At 46.0% G+C, this 22138-nt stretch overlaps 2 protein-coding genes across 3 annotated transcripts in view; one reads left to right on the top strand and one right to left on the bottom strand.

Annotated features, from left to right (window-relative positions):
• The window catches only part of ZDHHC17 (zinc finger DHHC-type palmitoyltransferase 17), a 77067-nt gene extending 73457 nt beyond the window's left edge, over positions 1-3610 (top strand). The window contains exons 17-18 of one of the 2 annotated variants that reach the window (XR_008233065.1): positions 460-1830; positions 3346-3610. Coding sequence is in view for 1 of the 2 variants with exons in the window: in XM_052774213.1 (XP_052630173.1) it covers positions 460-598 (139 nt within the window). In the remaining variant the exon portion in view is untranslated. Of the gene's footprint in view, positions 1-459 lie in introns of both variants that reach the window. The other variant, XM_052774213.1, reaches the window with a different exon arrangement.
• A 4135-nt stretch (positions 3611-7745) lies between these two features.
• Positions 7746-12900, bottom strand: CSRP2 (cysteine and glycine rich protein 2). The gene is made up of 5 exons (XM_052774214.1): positions 12638-12900; positions 10505-10673; positions 9361-9493; positions 8596-8689; positions 7746-7976 (listed from the first exon to the last, which is right to left on the bottom strand). The coding sequence occupies exons 1-5, from the start codon at positions 12747-12749 to the stop codon at positions 7900-7902; spliced, it is 585 nt and encodes a 194-aa protein (XP_052630174.1). The 5' UTR covers positions 12750-12900; the 3' UTR covers positions 7746-7899.
• Positions 12901-22138: the final 9238 nt, after the last annotated feature.

The raw sequence follows: 22138 nt of genomic DNA, 5'->3' as shown, positions 1-22138 counted from the left end.
TAGACCTGCAGCTGGTGAACAAGTATGTATGACAGAAATAGATGTTAATAAAAATGTAAATTATTCCAGGAAGACATTCACTTCATGATGTTTTGTCTTGCATCCATCTGTACAATGTATCTTTCCTCTTAGAAAGGGATCTGAATTACCATGCTATGCTACATGATGGTGCACTGCCAATAACATGTTACGTTTCTCCATACAGTTTTGGTAGATAGTGGAAGAAAGTTAGTGTCTTGCTTGTGTCCACGGTGACTACCTGGTGGTCTACTGGTGACTACTACTTGTTTCAGAACTTGCTCGTCAGCAAGCACTAAGACAATTCTTAACTGCATTGGTTTTCTACAGTTAAGAACTTAAAGGGTGAAGAATCGAGTTTGTAGGTAGACAAAAAATGTTGTACTTTGTTAGATGAGCTATGATATTGCTTACTAACATGTGTGTTTGTTTTGTTTTTAGCCACGGATGCATAAGGAACATTATAGACTTCTTTGAATTCAGATGCTGTGGTCTTTTTCGGCCTGTTATCGTGGACTGGACAAGGCAGTATACAATAGAATATGACCAAACTTCAGGATCAGGCTACCAGCTAGTGTAGCACCACCTTCATCCTGTGAGCATATCATATCTGAGTGGTGCCTGAAAAATTTTCTCTCTCTCTCGAATCCGCATCCCTTGAAGAGTAGCATGCTATGTGTAGGGCTGATGATGAATCATAAGGTACCTTCTCTTCATCAGAATTTTATTAACAAAAGTAAAAATGGACAGAATAAACTGCCAAACCTGATAAGGAAGAGGAGGAAGATAAAAAAGGGATTTTAACAGTTCTTAACATGAGAATTATTCGCGACAGCATATTCACAGTATTTGTTGTTGGGTTTTTTATTTAAGGTCTTTCACAATGGAGCATGAGATTATTGAAGTAATGACATAAGTAGTTACATTGTGCTGAGCAGAAGAATTTATTTCCCAATATGAATAATTCCACTGAAACAACAGTCTAGAATATAAAACTAAATTTCATGATGCAAAGTTCACTGATCGCTATGTTGTAGTTCCTGTAATGTGATTTTTTTAATACAGATTTTCTGTAGTATTATGTGCATTGAAAAATGTGCTTTTCAATACTGTTATAAACATCATGTGGTGGAAATCCCCTGTAACGTGTTAAGTTATAGCAGTAGGGCACGTCGGATAATGTTGAGAAAAAAATACGTTGCCCACATTTTTTGGTGATTGTTTTTGCCACCAGTTAGTGGTACAACTAAATACTTGTAATAACCCTGTTCTGAGATTATGTAGTCTGAAATTGCGCAAATAAGGAAAGCTCTTCTGTCAAAGTTCAAGCCCAGCTTAAATGCATGATAGACCTGTAAAACTAGATTACAGTATATAATGTTTGGGAAAAAAGTGGAAAAAATTCATTATCTTTGAAGTAATTGTATAAGCAACTTACAAACTAGCAATGTTTTAACATTAGGTTTGGTCCTCATACAGTACAGTGTAGTGTAATTGGAGACACGTTGGAAGAGAAATTGCATGGGGGAAACCACAGATGTGAAAGCAAAAATCTCAATTATAAAAAGACAAGATAGTTTTAAATTGAATGCAACTGGAGAAGAACCCAAAGTTGTCTGAAATGCTTATTTTGTTTGGATGTAAAATAATGGAAACCAAACTTTAAAAAAAAAAAAAAATTAAAAAATCCCCGTAACAGCACGCGCACACAGAAAATGTCACACGGCGTTCTGAAGATGATGGTGTATTGGCACGTGAAAATCACTCTTAATTTCTTTTTTTAAGTTCTCATGCTACAGATATGTTTGGAAGGTAAGGAATGATCTGAAATTGCATTCCAAAGGGGCTTTTCTTGAATGTGATGCACTGATTTTTGTTATGGTGTTTTCATATACTCATAGTGAATTGTTCACTGCTTCCTAACTATTGTTTACAGAGAGACTGAGAATCAGGTTAGTTCTCTTCTAAGTGCTGTAGCAACCCAGTGGTTCGAGAAACCTGTGAGGGGAGTTTGGGGAGGGACCTGAAAGCAGATGTCTGAGACCAGTGTAAAGAATGTGTATCTGTATATAAATAATTTATCAAATAGTTTTCTCTCTGTGAGTGTGTGTTTAGTGTATTTAAAGCTGCTCATTTTCATTTTATTCAACCAAAAAAAGTGTAGGAAGATATCTAATGAGCTTTTAGTGATGTTCAATATTGCTGTTAATAGGCATTATGCCCTGCAAATTCACTGCATGTTTGATGCTTGGCAAAATTAGCGTTTTCTGTAATATGCAGATTACAGGTAATAAAGCAATCTAGTGGTATTCCCGGCCCTTGCCTTAGTAAGAGGAGCAGTGAAACTGTAAATAGTTGATGTTCAGTATTTGCAAGTAAACATTTTTTCTGTAGTTGTTCATTGATCTCAAGACACACAGTTTGCAAGTACCAGATATCAGGATTTACAGAAGTGCAGCATTAGAGTACTTGAATGTTTAATACTGGAAAAATCAACATCGTCTTGGACACAGTTTTAATGGGAGAGGTTTGGGTGTAGGGGTGACAAGAAGCTTTTGCTATTTTTGTCAGACAAAATTTGTAATCCTAACGAAGACACGTTATATTTCAGTGAAAACAGTTGTTATCAGTTATTCATATTTTTTTTCTAATTGGAAAAAAGCTTGAAGACTTTACAATATTTTTATTTTAATCACCAGTAATGTTCTGCATATTTGTTTGGTTTTGGGTTTGGTTTTTTTTTTTCACATTGGGGGTCGGTTGACTTGAAGAACTCCAATCCACTTTATTAAATATCGCCTACCACCAGAAGAGCAGTTCAGTACACAATACAAATTTTGGTTTTAGTTGCCCAGTAGCATTAACTGCCATGAATTGTGTCATGCAGTCCATGTCAAAAACGTCTGCAAAAGAAGAGGTGATCTTTGGTAGTACGTAGTGAGTTCTGCACTATTTGCTTGTTAATAGCTCTCTGGTGACAGTTTTGTGGAGACCTGCAGAATTTGAGCAATAGCAGGTAGTTGTGAAAATTAGCTTGCATATATGGATTTGGGACGTATGAAGTTTCCAGTGCAAAATGTAACTTGTCTTGAGTAACACTGAATTGTTTGATGTGAAATCATAAAATCAAGCAGGGGGGAGCCAACTATGCAGCATTTTTCTGTCAAGTTATCAAACTTAAATTCACTTGTTGAACCAAAACTGCATTGCTTCTGAAACTTAACAAAGCTGATCCAGACCAACAGCAGATCAGACCAACTTAATCTGACATAGGTAGAATAAATGGGAATTTTGTCTTGGCCCTAAACATGTGCTGTTTCTTTGCAGGTTTCTGTATTCTTTGATGTCCACCAGATTTTTTTTTCAATTAATGTGTAAAACAGCATCACTACATTTTAAGCTATGGATTTTTTTGTATATTCTTTATTTATAACTGTGCCAAGTATTATTTTAATACTGTTGAGATCTTGATGTATTACATTGTGAACAAAAGAAATCTGTAAAATGTTTAATAAATTAGGTCTCCTTACATAAATTAAATCTGTTAAATTTTGTAAGTTATTAATCAAATAAATATTGACTCTTAGATGCAGTGTTTGTCTTGACTTGGGATGTGATTTCAAACAGTGTTATTTCTGTCCAATTTCAGAAGCTATACCATGAGAAAATAGCTGCTATCTTGCACCTTATTTTAGTAAAGTCTTTCCAGAAAGATTTACGGGTGTCTTAAAGATAGCACGCACCCAGTTCTGTGCTGATGTGAAATCCTGTGTACTACTACATTGGGTTTTGGTAAAGTACACCTTTGTACTGCCAATTAGAGTTAGGATTCACTAATTAGATACTCCTTTCTTTTGAGCGAAGCATGCTGGCAAAGTAACATTTCTTAAGGGAAAATTTCTTCTAGGAAACGTTTCAGGTGGCCAAGTGTACATATTGAATGACATCTGAGATATTCTAAGTGTAAAGAAGACATCCACATAGGGCTAGGAGGTATGACCAAGATGTGTGCTTCTAGGTGGCACTTGAAGGAGATGGAATACCTTGACTCTTCTGGTCCATGCTAAAGGTTAGATTTAGAGTAGAAACAAGGTAACCATCCAAGTTGGAAATTAATCAGGATATTTATAACCAGCAATATGTATTAAAGTATAAGGCTAGGACTTAAGAGCACACCTGGTGGGGATAAAAAAGTCTCTGTGTTTTCTGCTGGGTGTGGGTTCAATATTGACGTTGAGAACTGTTGGTGCTGCCCTCCCCTTCCCCAAGCAATGGTTTTGGAGAGGCTGGGCCCAAGCTCGCCTCTGCTGACCACCCTTTGACTTGTCTGGTGAAGATCAGGGAAGGTACTTTCCTTTTTTAAAAGAGAAGACATTCTGTGCTGAAGATCTCCATCAGAGACCTGCAGTGCTCTTGGGAGGTATGAGTGGGTTCCTGATGACTTGAAAGCTGGTTACTGGGTTTGTTTTATTTGGGAAGAAGCCTGCCCTCTGCGCCCTCATTATGGCTTGATTAGAGTTCACTCCCTCGCACCTCCCATGAGCTGCCTGTAAGTCAAATTGGATTTTTTTGCTGTGAAAGCAATGTCTACTTGTGAACAGTTGCATTTGGATTTTATCCACCTTAGGCTACTGAATGGAGATCAGTAAAAATTGCGCGTTCTAATTCCAGGTTGAATTTATTTGCAGTATCTTGCAGACTTAGTGCTGTATCTTACAAACTTAGTGCCATATTCACATTGCCTCCAATCCTACACACTCCTTCAGATCTCCAGATCATGAAGTCATAGTACTTTTGAGAACTGATCTCTCCTGGAATTAGGGCTTCAAACTGAGACTAACTCAAAGCATTCCTCCAGCCTGGGCTGAGATTTTATTCATCAGCGCTTTGCTGCAGCTGAAAAGTTGACAGTAACCAATTGAAAGCACTTCAGTGTAGGGCATTCATTTCTCTTGACAGGTATATTGTCTTTGTGTTCACAAGTTTTCTTTTTTCCCTTCATTTCTTTGTTTTTCTGTTGTTAAATAAGTTGTTGGGATGTAGAGCTGTATGGAGCTGTGAGTTACTGCTCGGACTCCCTCCAGGAAATTAAAGGAAAGCCCTTGATTTTTAGCAGTTTAAATCACTTCTAGAGTTCTTTTTTTTTTTAAGAATTGAAAGCTTTTTTTTTTTTTTTAATAGGTAAATGAACAATGTGTTAGGTGCCTGTTTTTGTCAGCATAAATCTCACCTGCCAACTCTTCTGATGTGGTGGGTTTAGATCTGCTGCAGTAGCTACATCAACTAGTGGGGAGTGGTTTTATCTGCTCAGTAGTGTGTTGAGAGCATTATTTTGGTTTCTGTCTATTGAACAGTGCCACTTGGCATTGTAAAATGCCTTTCCTGAGGAGAGGAAGCACTTCCATCAGGTAACAAGGCTATGGAAAGGGGATGTTGTCATTGTCTTCATGTCCTCAGCTGCTGGGGTGTGGATACCGCTTCTAAGTTAGAGCTGTCCTTGCTTGGGTTGGAAGAGTCAGAGGGGATCAACCCTTTCGGCACAACTGTCCAGTTGGCAAAGGAGAAAAGTGGGGGGTTTATGTTTTTATTTTTTTTAGGAGAAAAATACCAGGATCATCAGTGTGAGTAGCAGGACCAAAGGTTTCTGCCCAGGTTTCCTGGGCTGTGCCATTGCTTTCTGTCTCACTCCCACCTGAAATATGTGCTGCTTCTGCCTTACTGTTGTCTTTTTCAGTTGTAATCTTTCCCTCTCTGTGAACTGTACAAGCTCTTGGCTCACATTTTGAGCCGGTTGTCTGTTCTTCCTCGTATCCAAATTGTTTCTTTGTAACCCGTACAAAATGCTCTTTGTGTATTACTTTGACTAGTATGCATTTTTCTAATTAGGCTTTTGGCTTGCACTGCTTCACTGCCTCAGACCGCAGTTGTAGATCTTGCTTGAAACTCTGCCTTAGACTGTGCTGACACACTTGCTTACCATTTTATTGCAGCATTCCCAGTCTTGAATGTGTCTCCACAAGTTCACTCCGTGAAGGTTTTTTTTTCCCAAAAAAAGTATCAGCCTGCTTCCCAACCCAGACAGAGTTTCAGACCTCCTCTTTTCTTTAACTAACTCCTGTTGGGCACAGTGAGAGTTGAAACTGAACTTCCCCCTCCACCCCAGAACGCCATGTGGGTTGTAGCCACTGGGCTGGAGCTCGTGCCTCCCCACGGCTGTGGTTAGCCTCTCGTGAAGCCCTTGCTGTGCAATCGCATGTCCTTCACTGCAAAGACACTCCTACAACCCCCTGTTACCGTCTGGAGCTCAGCCGTGCTCCTCTGAGGCATGGTTTGTGCTTTTAAGAGGTGTTGATGCCCAGATCTCATGTGCTGCCTCCTTACAGGAGGCAAGAGGAAGCCATTAGCTTTGCAAAAGGAGTTTGGCTGAGGACCCTGAGCACACCAGTGAAGGTCTGGTTCAGGTGCTCAAGAAACTTAGGACTAGATTTAAAAAAAAAAAAAAAAAAGCTAAGCTGCTCATAGTAAATGCTGGTTACTTGCAGAAAAATAAGGCAAGTTTCCTTAAAGTGGGTGATTTTTACATAACTGTTTTAGGCTTAAGTACCTCCTCCTCATGTAAGGCTGTGGTGGTGGGCTGGTCCTGGTTCTCATGTTGAGGTGACAACTCCCATTTGCCTCCCAAGAAGTGCAATTGCAGGTGCTATCGATCAGCTCAGGGCTTGCAGGCTCATGTTGGGTGCTGCTCCAGCCCCTGAAAGAAGCCAAGCTCTTCTGTGAGCATTCCACTCAGGATCTGGCTAAGGCCAAAGTAATTGTCTCCTAATTGTAGACCTTTATTCGCAGCAGTTCCTGAAGAGTTACAGCAGCAGACTTAAGGCCCCTGACTATTATGGCTTTCACCCAACTGGTAGATCTACACTGCATTTGATGTGTTTAATTGCCATTACTCCTTGCCCATCAACTTGAGTTCAGGTCGTGTTCTCTACCAGAGTGTTTGAAGACAGAATTTTATTCTGCTCTTGTTGCACTGCTGCTACCTTCTCAGATGCTGTCCTCAAGAGGCTGAAACCCTCTGCCATCTTCAGGCACCTAAGGGTCCTCGCACTACCAAGAAAAGCTCAAAAGCTGCTCTTGAACCTGAGTTTGGTGTGACTGATAGGCCAGAGCTTGGTCAACTGCTGAGTAGGGATGGTATTACTGTTCAGAAGGTGTACTCTACCAAAACAGCTGCAGATTAAGGCCTGTGCATTACACCCCCTCAACACCACAGCAGGTACAATCCCACAAAATGAATATTACAGGAAAAAAGGGTTGTTTTCCAGTCACTAGCTACTGCTCACCTGTCACTTCCAGAGCTGTGGCACTGCACAGAGTGCTAGATTAAGATCTACTACTTCTGTTCAGCAAGCAGCTAGTTGCCTTGCACTCACATATAATGGTGTGATAGTGGAAGACAGTCATTCACCTCTGAAGGCCATGACCAGTGCTATGTATGTCCAGCTTTTAGTCACACTTGGTCTGCACCAAGTCTATAGCATCATCTCTCCAACCCTGAATTACCCCAACACCACTTCCCTTACTTACTTTTACTGCTGACAAAGCACATAACACTTGGCTTTAGGATATATCAACAAGCAAAGGTTTATTGAATTGATACTCAGTATTAAAAGTGTTACAGTATGATACACAAAGCAAGGAAAAAGCAGTGCTTTTTGTTTTTCAAAAAAGAAAAAGAAAAAATCATCTGCTGAACATATGCCCAAGCACTACAGTAACTAGTGTCTGTTTCACAGTAGTTGTTAGTAACGTTTAGGAAACTCTCCTGTTTCTTGTAGCAGGATCTCAGCAGAGCCATAAGGGGTTTTGAGCCATCCATCCCCCTCACTGGGCATGAACGAGGGCACCTGCTCCCTGGCCATACCCAAATCCCTTGGGGCCAAAGTTCTTTGCATAACAGCCTGCAAGAAAGATGAACATGTAGTAAGTAGCTGAGGCTTCTGGCTCGTTAATTAAGAACACCACTGTCTAGGCTAAGCCCCTCAGCCCCTTCCCATTAGTCAGCAGAACACCCCCCCTAAGAAGCAATGCTTAAAAACATTTTGTTAAGCTGCTAACTGCCATGACTGAACTCAATAGCTGTGGCCGTTCCATCCATGCAGCTCCCAACCTACTCTGTGAAAGCAATTCATACGTTGGTTCTGTGGCTAGGTATCTGTGAAGACATGCTGTCATCAAACCACTGGGGGCTCAAGTTTATATCCATGATAGCATGCAAGAACTCATGGCAGGACGCTTGCTAGCTTGTTTCCTTACTCGGATCTGCTCTCCGACCCAGGCAGAGGGCACAGGCTGCTGCTGCATTTCTCAGGATGCAATGTTTTACCTGATGCAGACGTAAGCTACATCAGCACCTTCAGTAATATTTATTTCATTTCTCACCTCTATTCCTATGACTTACAGAGCACCTCCATCTTGACAGCAGCCTGAAAGTTTCTTATTCCAGGAATACATTCAGCACCTATCCTCATAACACATTACCTTGAACCATAAACAAATGATCTTTGTTTCTTTCCTCACCTTTACAATAGATTTCTCCCTCTTTTTCAGTCAGGGTTGTAGATTCTAGGCTTTTTCCACACTTGGCACATCGGAAGCAGTTTTTGTGCCATGGCTGGGGAGGAAAAAAAAAAGATAGTTTAAATACACAGAATGCCTGAGTTGGTAAAAAAAAAAAAATGCATTAACTGGAGATGCCTGCATCAGTATTGTTTATAGATGACTGGTGCAATAAAAAACAGTTCAAGTGCACCAGTAGCAGACAAGAGCATCTGCATTTCTGCGCATGGCCCAAAGCCCCAAATTCCACACAGCATTCTGCTCAGGGCAGCATTTTGAAAGGTTTGCGCTTGCTCTAATCAATTCAGAGCAGATCTTGGCTCTCTGTAGCGAGTCAGACAGCTGGCAGACTGACACCCAGTTTTACATGGTATTTTCAGAGAACATCCCCTTTCTGCTGAAACATTCAGCCTCTATGGTAAGCCGCAGACTGCAAGACCGTTCTCTCTTCTGGGGGGCAAAGCGCTCCTGTGGTCCGCTTCAAGTCTCTGGCACGGGACAATATTGAAATTTCACCTCTGAAATCCAAGGTGAGCACTCATCACCCTGCATTTCAAGTGCTTTTTGTTCAATTAAGTTGATGGATTTGACTATTTCCAATGCAAAGAAATGCAATTTTAAGGCAACTCTGCCCCGCAGTTGGTTCCCTACTGGAACCCACATAACCTGCTTTGCTCACTTTAAAGTCCACATAGCAGGTATTAAACAGCACACGCAGTTCCTTACCTTTCCAGCTCCTATTACTTTCTCTGCCGCATAAACAGAATCACCACACCTAGAGCATTTCTCTGCCCCTCCGAACTTCTGAGCAAACTTTGAAGTGTTTGGATTTGTTGTGGGTCGGTGGGGAGAGGGTGTGCTGGAAGAAACAGGACATTCATTGTCTTTACTTTTTTACTGAATGACTTCTTGCTCTTCTTAACATCACTAACTGAGCAGCATCCAACACACCACACAGAATACAGTACTTTTGCAAAACTGGAGAAGTAAGTTACCAGCGTGTGTGCGCCACCCCCCCCCCCCCCCCACACACACCCCCGCCCACACACACAAAAAAGAGAAGGGCCATGGTTCATAGGAGAAAAAGAAGCTACTGTAAAAGCTAGTTTTCTGAGGAGCCTTCACCTTTTCACTTCTCTGGAAATGCTGAATTCTGTATCAGGACATGGATTTATCAGATAGTAAGCTACAAATAATTCAGTTAAACTCCTGTCCGTTGATCATAATCTGGAACCTAAACTGATCACTGAAGCTGGCTGGAGGGCATACATCATATAAATGTCAAGCAATAACTTGGGAACTCGTACGAAGCAAGTTGTGAGGCATACCTCAGCTTCTTTCCACATGCTTTGCTTTACAGCAAGAACTTAATCAGACTAGGAACATTTGCTATTTAATAGGCTTGTTGGTTTTGGCTATAATTAAGCACAAATGGTTCTTCATTTGCCAGTTAAAAATTCATTCTTCTTGTGGGCCCAGATTCTCAGCTCTCCAAATCCATCCCTGCCAGAACCTGTTGAACATTTGCATCTGCAGCTTATTTAGGAGAGCGACTCGGGACCCACAGTCACCTCTGCAGGCTCGTGCAGAGCCATAAGCAGCTCCGTAATCCAGTCCCCTATGGCTCGTGCACGGGGTAGTGCACCTTTCCCTGCACTAACTCCTGCCCGCATGGTGCCTACTCACATAGTCACCAGTGGAAGCTTTGTGCGCTGCAGGTTAAAGGCCCTGCGTTTGGTTATACCGGGGTATTCTGCAGCATTTCTATTCAGACAACATGAACTAAACAAAATCCAGCCCGAAAGACTCCTCCGAAAACAGTCCTGAAGGACAAGGGTCACCCCTCTCCCCGCCAACTCGGTTCACTCACCTCTCAGGCTTGATGCCTAGTCTCTCTCCCCTGTCCATGTTCAGCGTGCCTGCCCCTTGGCCATATCCGTAACCTTTGGGGCCGTACTTTTTTCCATAGCAAGATTTGCAGTAAACTTCAGCATCATGAATCGCTACAGTTGTGCTGTCCAAGTTTTTCCGGCAGACCACTAGAAGAAAGAAAAGTTAAACTGCCTTAAGGGACCATTCCCATCAGCACATGTAGTAAGCCAAGAATCGAGTGAGAAGTGATGTTACGGGTTTCCTTGTCCACAATTCTTCCTGTTAGGCTGTGGGACCACCAGAGATTAGAGGAAGCAAGTTGTCATTTGAATTAGTGAATTATGCTTAGCCCTATAAAGGGCTCTATTCCCTCCCACCTCTTCATGACCGTGACATTTAAAGCCTGGAAACTTGCTGTGGTTTGATGAATGAGGCTGCTCAGAAACCCAGATAGTGCAGTCAGCAGTTTCCCTTGACAGATGCCATACAGCATGAAGCGAAATGCTATCGGTGCAGAAGAGCCCCTGTCCTGACCTTTTGGCCAGGGTGGGGCTGGAAAAAAAACCCCAACAAACCCACAAACCCTTCAAGATTTTCCCCCCCTGCCTCAGTACTGGTTTGGGGCAGAGTCGGGACTGTTCCACAGCTGTCACCGGAGGGGCTGTGCTTCTCTGGCATTCCTACATTGTCCTTCAGCACAATGCAAGCACGCTGCTCAAGGTTACAGTAGAAGGCAGAACTATTTCCTTCTTAAACCTTCTTTTGTATCCCAACTGGCATGCTCTTTCCGTCTGCAGCAGCATTATGCCCATGATAAAGAATTTGTGGAGAAAGAAAAAAAAAAAGCCTTATGAATTTTTTGTTTAAAAAGAATTTTAAAGTCTTCAAAATACAGGGTGACCTTTGCTTACGGCATTCATTAGCTCCAAAGTTCTTTTTATAAGACACAAATATCCAATAAGTAAATCAACCAATGCATGTTTGTTAAGTCTACAGGCTTTAACCCCAACAGAACTATGCACTAAGGAAAAGCAAATACTCGGACACACTAGAGCCATTGTTTGACTGTAAGTTCCAGGTTTCTTTTAATAGAAACTCCCATAAAAGGCTGAAAATGAGGCAGCCGAGACATCTAATCTTTTTTTGTGACTGCTGTAGAGCTAAGGGAAAGGAGCGTAGGTGTGCCAAGGCTCACATGCCAGCGCAGCGCACTGACATTACGCTGCAGACTAAGAGCGAGCTAGTTTGAGGGGGCCGGTTGTAACTGTGCCTTCTACGGAGAGGGCTAAACCCTAGCTCTGCCCGTAGGTACTAAACACCAGCAAGTGGGACAAAACAGTACCTCATGCTTGTAATAAGGTAAAATTCTCCGATTCAGACAGACAGGCTGCCTGTTTGCAAAGTAGGAGCCTCCGATTCACAGTGACCCTTTGTTCCCTTCATCTAAGCAGAGGTCTTTTCAGCAGAGAAAGCGATTTTCAATGCCTCGCTGGGCTTGTTGGTTGGACTGGAAAATAATGCTTTGGACTCCTTTCATCTGAATTAAGCCACAGGCCCCTGTGCCAAGAAAGGCTAGGCTTTTGGCTGTGCTAAAGCATCGACAACTCGGCCGTGCTCAGGCATGCCGGCGTCCCGCTCCACGCAGGACTTCAGGGCTGGGGTTTGATAACCGTTCCCTCAGCTGCTGCCGGCGCCGGGACCACCGGGAGAGGTCCGGCTGAGCTCGGATCAGTGCAAACGGGGCTCTGCCACCCAGCTTTCTCCTCTGCACGAGCAACACTTAAGCCAGGTTTCCATCCCAAAGACCCCTTAGACTCCTGAGGAGAAGGCAAACGGAGGAGAAAAGCATGATGTGTTCTGCTTTGGGAGGCACATCCCACCCCTCCCACGTGGGATAACGTCCCCCCAGGAGACAAGCTCTCCCTTCGGCACCTCCAGGCCCAGAAAAAACGCGGGGAAGCGGGAGTCAACGCGTGATGGACAAACCCATCTCTGGCCGCTGCCGTCCCCCGCGCATCACAGGTGCCAGCCGGGTCCACGTCTCCTGTGGACCAGCACCTTGCTGTTGTGACCCCCCCCCGCCAGCTATGCCAGGAGAGGTTTCGGAGGGGAGCGGGAGGGCAATACTCACTGCAGAGGAAGCAGCACCGGTGGAAGCTCCTCCCGTCACACTGCACCTCCTCGGCGTGGTAGACGGTGCGGCCGCAGGCACCGCATTTGTTGCCGCCTCCCCAGTTCGGCATGGTGGCTCTGCGGGAGGGGAGAGGTTTGTTAACGACAGCGTCCTCCTCCGCCACCCCGGCTCGAGGACGGTTGGGGTTACAGGCTCCTTTCAACCAGGCCTGCGAAGTTCGTCTATCGGAGCGCAAGCCGGCGATTTCGCCAACTGGTTAAAAAAGCGACCTTCCGCCGCGTGAGAAGTTTTTGTGTTCGGATCAACTTCTCAGCCCTTCAGATCCCAGACCAGGCTTAAAGGCTTAGGCGGACTCTCTATGGCTATTTGTAAAAGCAGATGGACTGGCAAGGGGAACAGAGACCGCTGCTGCCGCACCGCAAGAAACACAGAGACACGGTCTTCACGAGACGTGTCCTCCTGTCCCTGCCCGGGGTTTTGAAAGTTACATAAATTGGATATGCACAAATTACAGTTTCATGCACAAGGGCTTTACTGTACCTTGAGCGAACACCCCCCCCCAGATGGATGTAATTTCAGTTTCTATGCTTCATTAACACTGGGCCTCTCATCTGATGGAAGCAAACCAATTGTGCCAACAACGGCATTTTGTTTTACTGCAGGGCCTATCGTTTGGGATGCAGAACAAGCCGAAGTTCACCTCAGCGGAGAACCACTTACTAGGGCTGTAGGAACATTCTGCACTCCTTTGAGATCACGCCTGCACTTCAAAGAAGTTTAAGGGGGATTATTTTGGGGGCACTCCACTGCTATTATGAACTATGCCTTAACTAGACAGGTATATGAACCAAACCCAACTGTGCTCGAGGAGCCACAGCTGCTTTAAAATAAAGCAAAACTCCCTTTCATGCATTACTTGCAATGGACGCTCAGAAGGCTAGCGGGGAGGGACAGGCACCATCACTCACCATGCCAAACTACAGCCTTGGGAACAGTCTCCTACATTAAGCCAGAAGCAGCAACTGTCCCATCTCAAGCCGAACTGCCTCCTCCCCAGCGCTCATGCTGTCCCCACCAGCAGTTCCCACCCAGCTCGACTGGGAGCTCCTCCTGCTCCTCCCATTAACTGCCCTGGGTTAAAGCACCAAAGCAGAGCGCTGCCAGCCACCTTTGGCTCTTCTGGGGCTTTCCTCCTCCTGCCACCACCCCGAGCTAACACAGCAGTGTTTGTTGAAGGCTCATCTCCCAGTCATCACGGACCTGCCCTTGACTCGCATTAATGCTGGTTTGCTCCCCTGCGGCTCATCACCAGCAGACCACCCCTCGTAAGCACGGAGGCCAACGGCAGCCAGAGAGAGGGTTATCGATTCGGTGAGTCTAACCCAGTGGAGCTGCTCAGGCCCCATCGCCCCCCCCCCCCCCCTTACCGACCCTCGTTCCAGAGAGGGTTTCTGGCTGAGGACCACGGGTTTGCCCCCTGGAAGCCCGGAGGGCACCTCCTGCCACCCTACCCCTCCAGCAGCACCATTCCCTCCCAGCAGGCTCCCCACAGCAGCATGGGTCAGCCATCAGGGAGAGAAGGAAGAAAGGAATTTGTCGGGAGCTTCCGACGTCTCTCGGCACAACTCACCTTCAGTTACCCTTAGAAGCTCTCCCATGTCGGCCAGACAGGGAGAAGGGACACACGACAGCATCCCCACACAACACCCACAACCTGCTGCCTTCAGCTTTGCCGCTCATCCCTCCGAGCCAGAAGCAAGGACTACCGACCTCCACTTGTCCCCCCGGCCAACAGAGAGAAACTGGAAGCGCTGCCATGACACGGGGAACCAGAGATGAGCACTTTGCTTCCAGATCCCCTTTCTCTAAGGGGCTCTCACCGACGTGCGGGAGAGCCCTCGGTGCAGAGCGAGGGGTCTCGCGGGCGCCCGGCTGCTGCCTCGCACTCCCCAGGCAAGGCAGAGCAGACCCGCAAATCACATCTCAGAGCAGCAGTTTTGGCTAAGCCTGAATTCAGTGACCCATCTTGCTAGTGCTGCTAGAACAAGCCTCCTGCCCAAGCAGCCTGACCAGTAGTTCAGCAGTTTTAGGGATGCAGGGAAGGTTGTGCGGTTCCCGAGTAAGACATGCTGCCAAGACAGGCTGCTACAAGACCTTTGTCCAAGACAAGCAGCCAGCCATTCGTGGCATGTGGGAAAATAAGATTAGTTTATTAACCTAAATTGGGGCATCTTAGGTACATTCCTAAGCAAAAGCTTAGGAAACTTCCTCGGAGCGGCTGAGCAGTGCCATTTGCACACTGACACTAATTACTGAGATAGCCCTTTGTTTAATACTTCCACAGGATTAGCACCATTACTGCTCCATGGTTTAGCACTAATACCCTGACCGAGCTCATAAAATTAGTTTTATGACATTTCCCACTTTGCTTTTGTCATTCTTGGCACAACTGTAGAGTCCAAAAATTAAGATTCCATTTCTTTTATTCAAGTGCTTGGCTGTGCTACCGCACAGCAGCTGACATCAATCATGGCAAAGAGCGTCCTTAGTTAAAGGGAATATAGGCTGCACAAAGCTTTGGAAAAGGAATGCATGGACTGGAAAAAAAAAAAAAAAAGGGAGAAGAGATTCCTTTCCACTTTGTATGCTTTCCAAAACATAAACAGTATTTGGTACAAGAACTACTTCTGTCTTTTCCTCTCACCATCCCCATGCTCATGCTCTTTTGGGCATTTACACGAGTCGAAGTTATTTTAATCATTTTGTTAATTATTTAGTTTCCATGCACACTAGAGCTGAGGATCTGGATTTGCCCCAGATTTCCCACATAATATTGGGCAACACAGGGTGCAGCTACACTCCTTCCCAAGGGAGACAAAGTATTAGACAATCTGGCAACCATTAGCTGACTCAAATCTTCTGATAAGGGCTCTGAGGATTCATTAAATGAAAAGCAAAAAGGAATTGAAGTCAGTACTTCAAGGTGACCTTGGTCTCTTCCACAGAAGATATTTCCATTTATCTTCCCCATAACATTCTCATGACAGCTCACGTGGGAAGAACGGCAATATTTCTTCAGTTACCCAACAGCAAGGGCTACCCTGAGGCAGCGGTGCCCAGAAGGCACCCAAGGGGAAAAGGGCTGATGACTTGAAGAAGCTCTGTGCGTAGGAGGACAGCGTACATGCCTGTACTCCTGCCCACCAGCCGCTCTCCCAGCACCGCCCTGGAGCTTCATGCTGCCCAGGTCTCCTTTGGGAGCTCCACAAGTAGCAGATTCAGACTTCCAGTCCTGCGTTAAGCCTTCCCTGCTCCCTCAAGACTTTTTGGCTAGTTCAGGCAGGCCTTCAGGGAGCTCAAGAGCAGTAATTAAACATCCAGATGATCTCACTACCAGTACCAACAACTCTGATTGCAGGTTTGTTGGCAGCTAATAAGAAAATCCTGACTTCTGCTAAGCTTGTACCCAGTCAAGAGGAGAGCATGTTATTCAGCTAGCGTTCCCCAAAACACCATCAACAAGCCACAGCAACTGCAAAGCCCTTTCCAACCCATTTGTTAACAGCAGGTTTAACTACAAGAAACCTAAACCAGCCCCAAGACAGCCCCTGAGGAATTTCAGGCCATCCAGTGATCCTGGATCGCTTTTTCAGCGATCCGTCAGAGAAGCCAAGTGCGTTGCAGCCCGGTTCAACAACAGCAAGCCAAGCAGCCACAGCTCCGGCCGCTTCAGCCTTCAAAACCCGGCTGCTTCCCCGCCGCTCACCCCCCCCTTCCCGGTCGGTCGGTCGGTCGGTCGGTCGGTCGGTCGGTCGGTCGGTCGGTCGGTCGGTCGGTCGGTCGGTCGGTCCGTCCGTCCGTCCGTCCGTCCGTCCGTCCGTCCGTCCGTCCGTCCGTCCGTCCGTCCGTCCGTCCGTCCGTCCGTCCGTCCGTCCGTCCGTCCGTCCGTCCGTCCGTCCGTCCGTCCGTCCGTCCGTCCGTCCGTCCGTCCGTCCGTCCGTCCGTCCGTCCGTCCGTCCGTCCCGCCACTCACCTCCTTACTCCCCGTCGCGTCTCCGCCCGGCGCGGCCCCGCAGCGTTTTTAAAGAAGCGTGGGCGGAGCCATGGCGGCCCCGCCCCGGCCCCGCCCCGGCCCCGCCCCGGCGAGCCGCAGTGCTTTCACCGCTTCTCCCCCCCCCGGCCCCATCCCTGGGACGTGCCCCCATCCCTGCTGGAGTCAGGCCGGGGGGATCCGTGTGCCCCCCCCCCCCGTGTCCGTGAAGCACCGTGACACTCTTTGGGACATCCAGTGTGAGGGAGTGAAGGGGGGTGACCCCGCTGCAGGCACCCCGAGGGTGGTATCCCGAAGGAGGTATCCCGACTCCGCTCTCTGACAGCACCCCAACTTGTGTTTTTACCCAGCTTTAGGATTTTTCTTTAAGTTTTAAACTGCTTCACCGTCCGCGTGAGGTTGACGCGGGCACCACGGCCGCGTTTCACCGGGAGCAGAGGGGAGGAAGGAAGGAAGGTGTGTAGGGTTCAGTGAAAGGATTAAAGCCCCAAGGACAAGGGGATGCTGTAAATAAAGGTATTTTTCCTTCTGTTCCCTGAGAAGATAACAACCTTAAGCCCTTTTTCAGATAAATTAGCAGGTGCCCAGGCACACGGGGAGGAATCGGCACCACAGCTCCCCACCGAACCATTGCTCCAGCGTGGGCTAATTAGGAAGTTTTCACAAAAGGCCAGCAATTAGGCCTGTCCACACCAGCCAGTCCATGCTGTAGAAAACAGCTCAGCGCTTGAGCTGCTTTTTAGAAGCGGCCCCATCTCCCCAGTCCACAGGGCCGTCATGCGCTGGCTGGATCAGTTCGAGATCACGCACAGGGCTCCCGTGTGCTTAGAGGGAGATGGAGGTTTATCTCCTCCTCTTTATTAACCAAATACCAAATCAGCCACTCATTACCCATACGAGTGCCAGGTTGCTCTGTTTCAGCACAGGAATGACTTTTTCGAGCCAGGTGGAGGCAGCTCCTTACAAAACCTCCGGCGCAAGCACTGTACGGTGCAATGGCAGCCACAGCTCACTGAGGTTTTTTCCTTCCCATTTATGATTTCCTTTTTTCACTTGCAATGGATTGTGAATGACCAGATTTTGCGCGATTTATGCACATCTCACAGCTCTGCTCCATAAGCAAAGCCAGTATGGGTTCCCGTGCAACAAGGTGGTGTTCGCTGTAAGACCAAGAGTCTGACCTCAAGCATCATAGCAAAAATTCTAGTCTAGGTTTTGAGGGAAGGGAGCACAACAAGAAGCAGAAGTATTAGCAACTGTTGTTTCACGACTTGGAGGTTACATGAAGGGAGACGATCTCTCCAAGTCAGACAAATAAGAGGCGTATGAGTCAGAGCAGGCTGACTCCATTTATTGCGTGAAATGCCTGTGCTCTCTTGTCCAACCTGTCCTGCTCCCAGCCCTGCTGGAACTGTATGTGATGATGCTAAGTTATTTACCGAGTGTCCTCAGGTAGCCTCCAAAGCTATTAGATTTTCCCTCTTGATAACATTTCCTACAGACTATAAAAAATAAACAGCAGAGATCCCAAAAGGAGGAGAGGAGCGCCGCACTTCTAGCGAGGTCTGACTGTACTCAAAGAAAGGAAATTCTCATTGTGACTAAGGGGCCATGCTGGGATGAAATAAAACACTCTTCAAGGGTGAGGTACTGCTAAGTGAGCTAGAAGACAGTCTGACATCCAAGAATTAATTTTCTCATGTCTAATATTTAGTCAGTCTGTCCGAAGCAGAGTAACTATAAGGGACAGACATAAATGTCAATAAGTCCATTACTGTAGGAAAAATATTAAGGAATACATTGCTGCGACACTCGGGAATAATACCTTGTAATGATGGAAAACAAAAGCAAGAATGAAAACTTTCACCACATACTTCATTTCCATTGATAAGGACTATTTCTATCAATACATTTTATAAATATCAGTATGCATATATATATTTATGATCTATAAATACACACTTATTTTATGTATAAACATACATCCTCTATCTCCTCAGCAGATCTCTTCTCTGTCTCTGTCTGTCCTGAGGGCATAGTTCAGAATTTTTTAAAGATAAAGCCTGCATCCGACCCTGCCGCATTCCTCCTTGCTGTCCTGCACTCTTCACCCTGTTACCTTGAGCATCCCTCCCACCGCCTAAGCAGCCCCACTGCACCCTTCACCCTCCTCACCATCCTCCTGACACCACCCCATCCTCCCCCGTGTTCCTGCCTAACACCTGCCATAAATTCCTCTTTCCAACTCGCTTGCCCAAAATCTCAGACGTTGCCTCTTTGTTCTCACTGGCCTGGCGAGCAGTTCCCACCTCGCCCCCACGCCAGGTCCCTGCAGGCACCTGGGCTCCTGCAGCCTGCCAGCTTTTTGACTGGTTTCTGCCATTTTGAGCTCAGCAGCTTATAATTAGGACAGTTCATTTCTGAGAAACAGCATTCAAGTGTATTAACAGCTCCCGTTCATTTTCCCTGCTGATTCGAGAGCTCTGCGAGCGGGGAGGTGTGCCTCGGTTCCCTTCTGCTTCCTTGGCCGTGTGAAAGCCCACAGGCTCTACACAAAACCAGTTCTCCCTTCACTTGTAGAATCGACCCAAAGCACGTTTATCACCTCGGAACAAAATTCTCCAGGTTTTAGCTATGCCATAATTTCATGTAAAAGTTGTTTCCCATGTTTCAGGGAGCTGAGTAAATCATCAGCTTGTCTGACCTAGTTACTTCTCAAAAGACTTGTCACACATCAGTGTCCTCAGGCCTTTTACAGCCACTAAATACCTTCCACTCACCTGGGATTATCTTATCCTCGTTTGATCTTGTAAGCATGGTCCCACATGTCTGCTTATGGCAGAGTCAATCTGCTTGCTCTGCTGGTAATCCTTGCTATTCTTTTATGAAAGTTTATTCTAGATAGTCCAGATTTTACTTTGCAGGGGGTTTAGTCATATTCTGACATCATTTTTCTCAGACTTACTTTTATCCAAATAGTGCTACTACTGATAGAGCTCCCTTAATTATGTTCTCGAAAGAGCATCATTTAGCTAATTTTCCTATTATGAAAGATGGTTTAAAGCTAGCATTAGAGCTTATCGTTTACCAACCATTGAGGTTAGCCGCCTTGCAGTGGTTCCCGTGGTACCTTGGTTAATTTCTCACTGGCCAACCCTCAAACTTGCCCCTAGTAAAAGGGATTTTCAAGTGAGCTGTATGCAATGTCAGCTAGTGAAAAATTTATTCATGCCCAGAGTTACCCAGATTTGCCCTAGCCTAGAAGGGAATATGCGTTTAGCTAATTTCCTTATCTAAACATTCATGCATCTCAAGAGTGCTATACATTTATTCTACTGTAAATATAACAATGATAAATCAGTGGAGTTTGCACAAATTAATGAAAATGCAGCAGACAGTTCTAGAGTTTACCAGAGCTTTGATTTTTTTTTAATCAGCTCTTTAAATCCAAAGTACAGATCTTGGAGACATTCAGTATGAGAAGGCTGTGCTTTCCAAGTTCACTGATTTCTTTATCATTAGTCATATTGATACATTATTTTACCTCTAGGAAATTTTAATTCTCGGATAAAGTTAATTACAAAATCCTCATTTGCCTAGTGATTATAAGAAGTAGCTATTTGGGTGTCCAATAAACAACATGATGTAAGCTAGCATAATTTGAAGAAAACTGTAAGTATTTTCATCTTTTCTAACCTACGTCTTCATATCAGTGATCCTTCTCAATATAGAACACAATAGCCAGATTTGTGACCCTATTGGGAATCTCTCCAGACCTTCCTTTTTATAGAGCATTCATTTTTTAATACTATATCTCATGATATTTGATTCCTAAGATGTAGGGACTGCTAATGAAGAGCTCTCTTCTATCAGATTTTTAAAACTAAGAAATAAAGAAGATTTAAACTTTTAATTTGAACAATTTGCTTTGTTCTAAGTCATGGCCAAGGGAGATGTATTTGCTTCAGCACAGGTCCTCAAAGGTATTAGGCTTTTGCAGCATCCCAGGTGTTTCCCACACTGAGGAATTCTCGGTCCCACCTTAAGCACTGAAACATCCAATATTACTCAGAAAAAGGGCTGCAGAGGGGGATTCAGCACCCCCTGGATACATCACTGCTCGGGTTAGCTCTACCACATACCCCAATAAGATTTGTAGTGATACGAGGTCAGTAAATCACCCGCGTTCCTCCTGAGCAGGGCAGCAGGGTTGTGCGGACGCGCCAGGAGAGTGCCACGCTTTGCCACGCTCCATCCTCCATCCCTGGGGACGGCCGTGACCCAGCGCTCGGGGTCTGGGCTGATGGGGGGGGCAGGCACTGCTCGCTCTTTGGGATGCTGACGGAATTCCCCTTCTCCGGAGGTTAGGGCTGGAAAGGTCCTGCCTGGGAACAGCAGCTGAGCCTTTTTCCCACCCTCGCCGGTTCAGTCGTCCGGCAGTGGGGTGCAGAGGAGGCAGGGTGCTGGGCATTGACCACACGGTCCCCTCCCCTTGCTATGAATCCAGGCTATTTCTCCCAGTATAAGAGTGTCACGGGGAGAGGCTGAGAGGGAGCCATGCGCCGTATCCGACGGCCTCCTGACAGCCAGGGCTGTCTCCCACCGCACGGGAGGCTGCGGCTCAAACCCCTGCTGCAGCCCGAGGAGTTGAACCCGGTTTTCATGTGGCCAGTGCTGCAAATAACAAGTTGTTCGGGAGATGGAGACGTGCGAGTCCTCTCGTGCCTGGCGTGCCCCGAACGTGCCTCAGCGGGGCCGAGGGGCAGAGCAATATCTGTCTTCCAGGGTCCCACTTCCCTGTGGGCTTTGCTTTAGGGGCTCTGAGCAGTGGGGTTTGACTCAGAGGCTCTCAGACCCCTCTCCAGCTCAGGAAAGCTTTCTGGACCCAGCGTGTTCCTGGTCACCCAGGGAGATGGATCTGGACTCCTGCAGAGAGCTCCCATTCGTTCCCAGGGTCTTGCACGCAACGCTTCAGCCTGATGTGAGGTTTATCTAAACCCCATAAAGATGAAAGAAACGCACGGTTTGCATCTGATCCTAAATACATTTAGTGAGGTAAAGCACAGTGTAGGCTGCCGGTGTTGATGTTATCAGGCGACGGCACTGTAAAAACCCAGCAAAACATTGAAGTTACTACATTCACGTTCTGAGGTTTTGAGCGGAGGTTTCTGAAAAGCCTAACAAAACATGAGCTCTATTTCAGATGCCAGCTCAGCAGAATACTAATACCTGGACTAGTAATCATGTCACCTCCCTGGCAGGAGGCATTAATTTAGGCTGAAAGTATTGATTTCTTTAGTAAAGCTCGATTTATTCACTCACAAGGCCAGATTATCCCTCGCATCGTGCCATGGAAAAACCTGCAAGGCAAGAGCTTCAGTAATCTCAGCCATGTAGAAGCTCTGTTGCTGACTGACAGGGTTTCATTAGCGCAGGACAAAATTCGA

This window comes from Harpia harpyja, chromosome 23 (genome assembly GCF_026419915.1).
Source record: "Harpia harpyja isolate bHarHar1 chromosome 23, bHarHar1 primary haplotype, whole genome shotgun sequence".
NCBI lineage: Eukaryota > Metazoa > Chordata > Aves > Accipitriformes > Accipitridae > Harpia > Harpia harpyja.
The sequence above is the reverse complement of the archived record's forward strand: the minus strand, read 5'-3'. Positions and strand labels throughout refer to the sequence as shown.

Coding starts and splice junctions, on each gene's coding strand:
- CSRP2 (XM_052774214.1), bottom strand. CDS start 12,749: ATGCCGAACTGGGGAGGCGGCAACAAATGCGGTGCCTGCGGCCGCACC. Junction 9,494..10,504: donor CTAGGCATCAAGCCTGAGAG/GTGAGTGAACCG, acceptor TGTTTCTTCCAG/CACACCCTCTCCCCACCGAC. Junction 8,690..9,360: donor AAGTAATAGGAGCTGGAAAG/GTAAGGAACTGC, acceptor TTTCCTCCCCAG/CCATGGCACAAAAACTGCTT.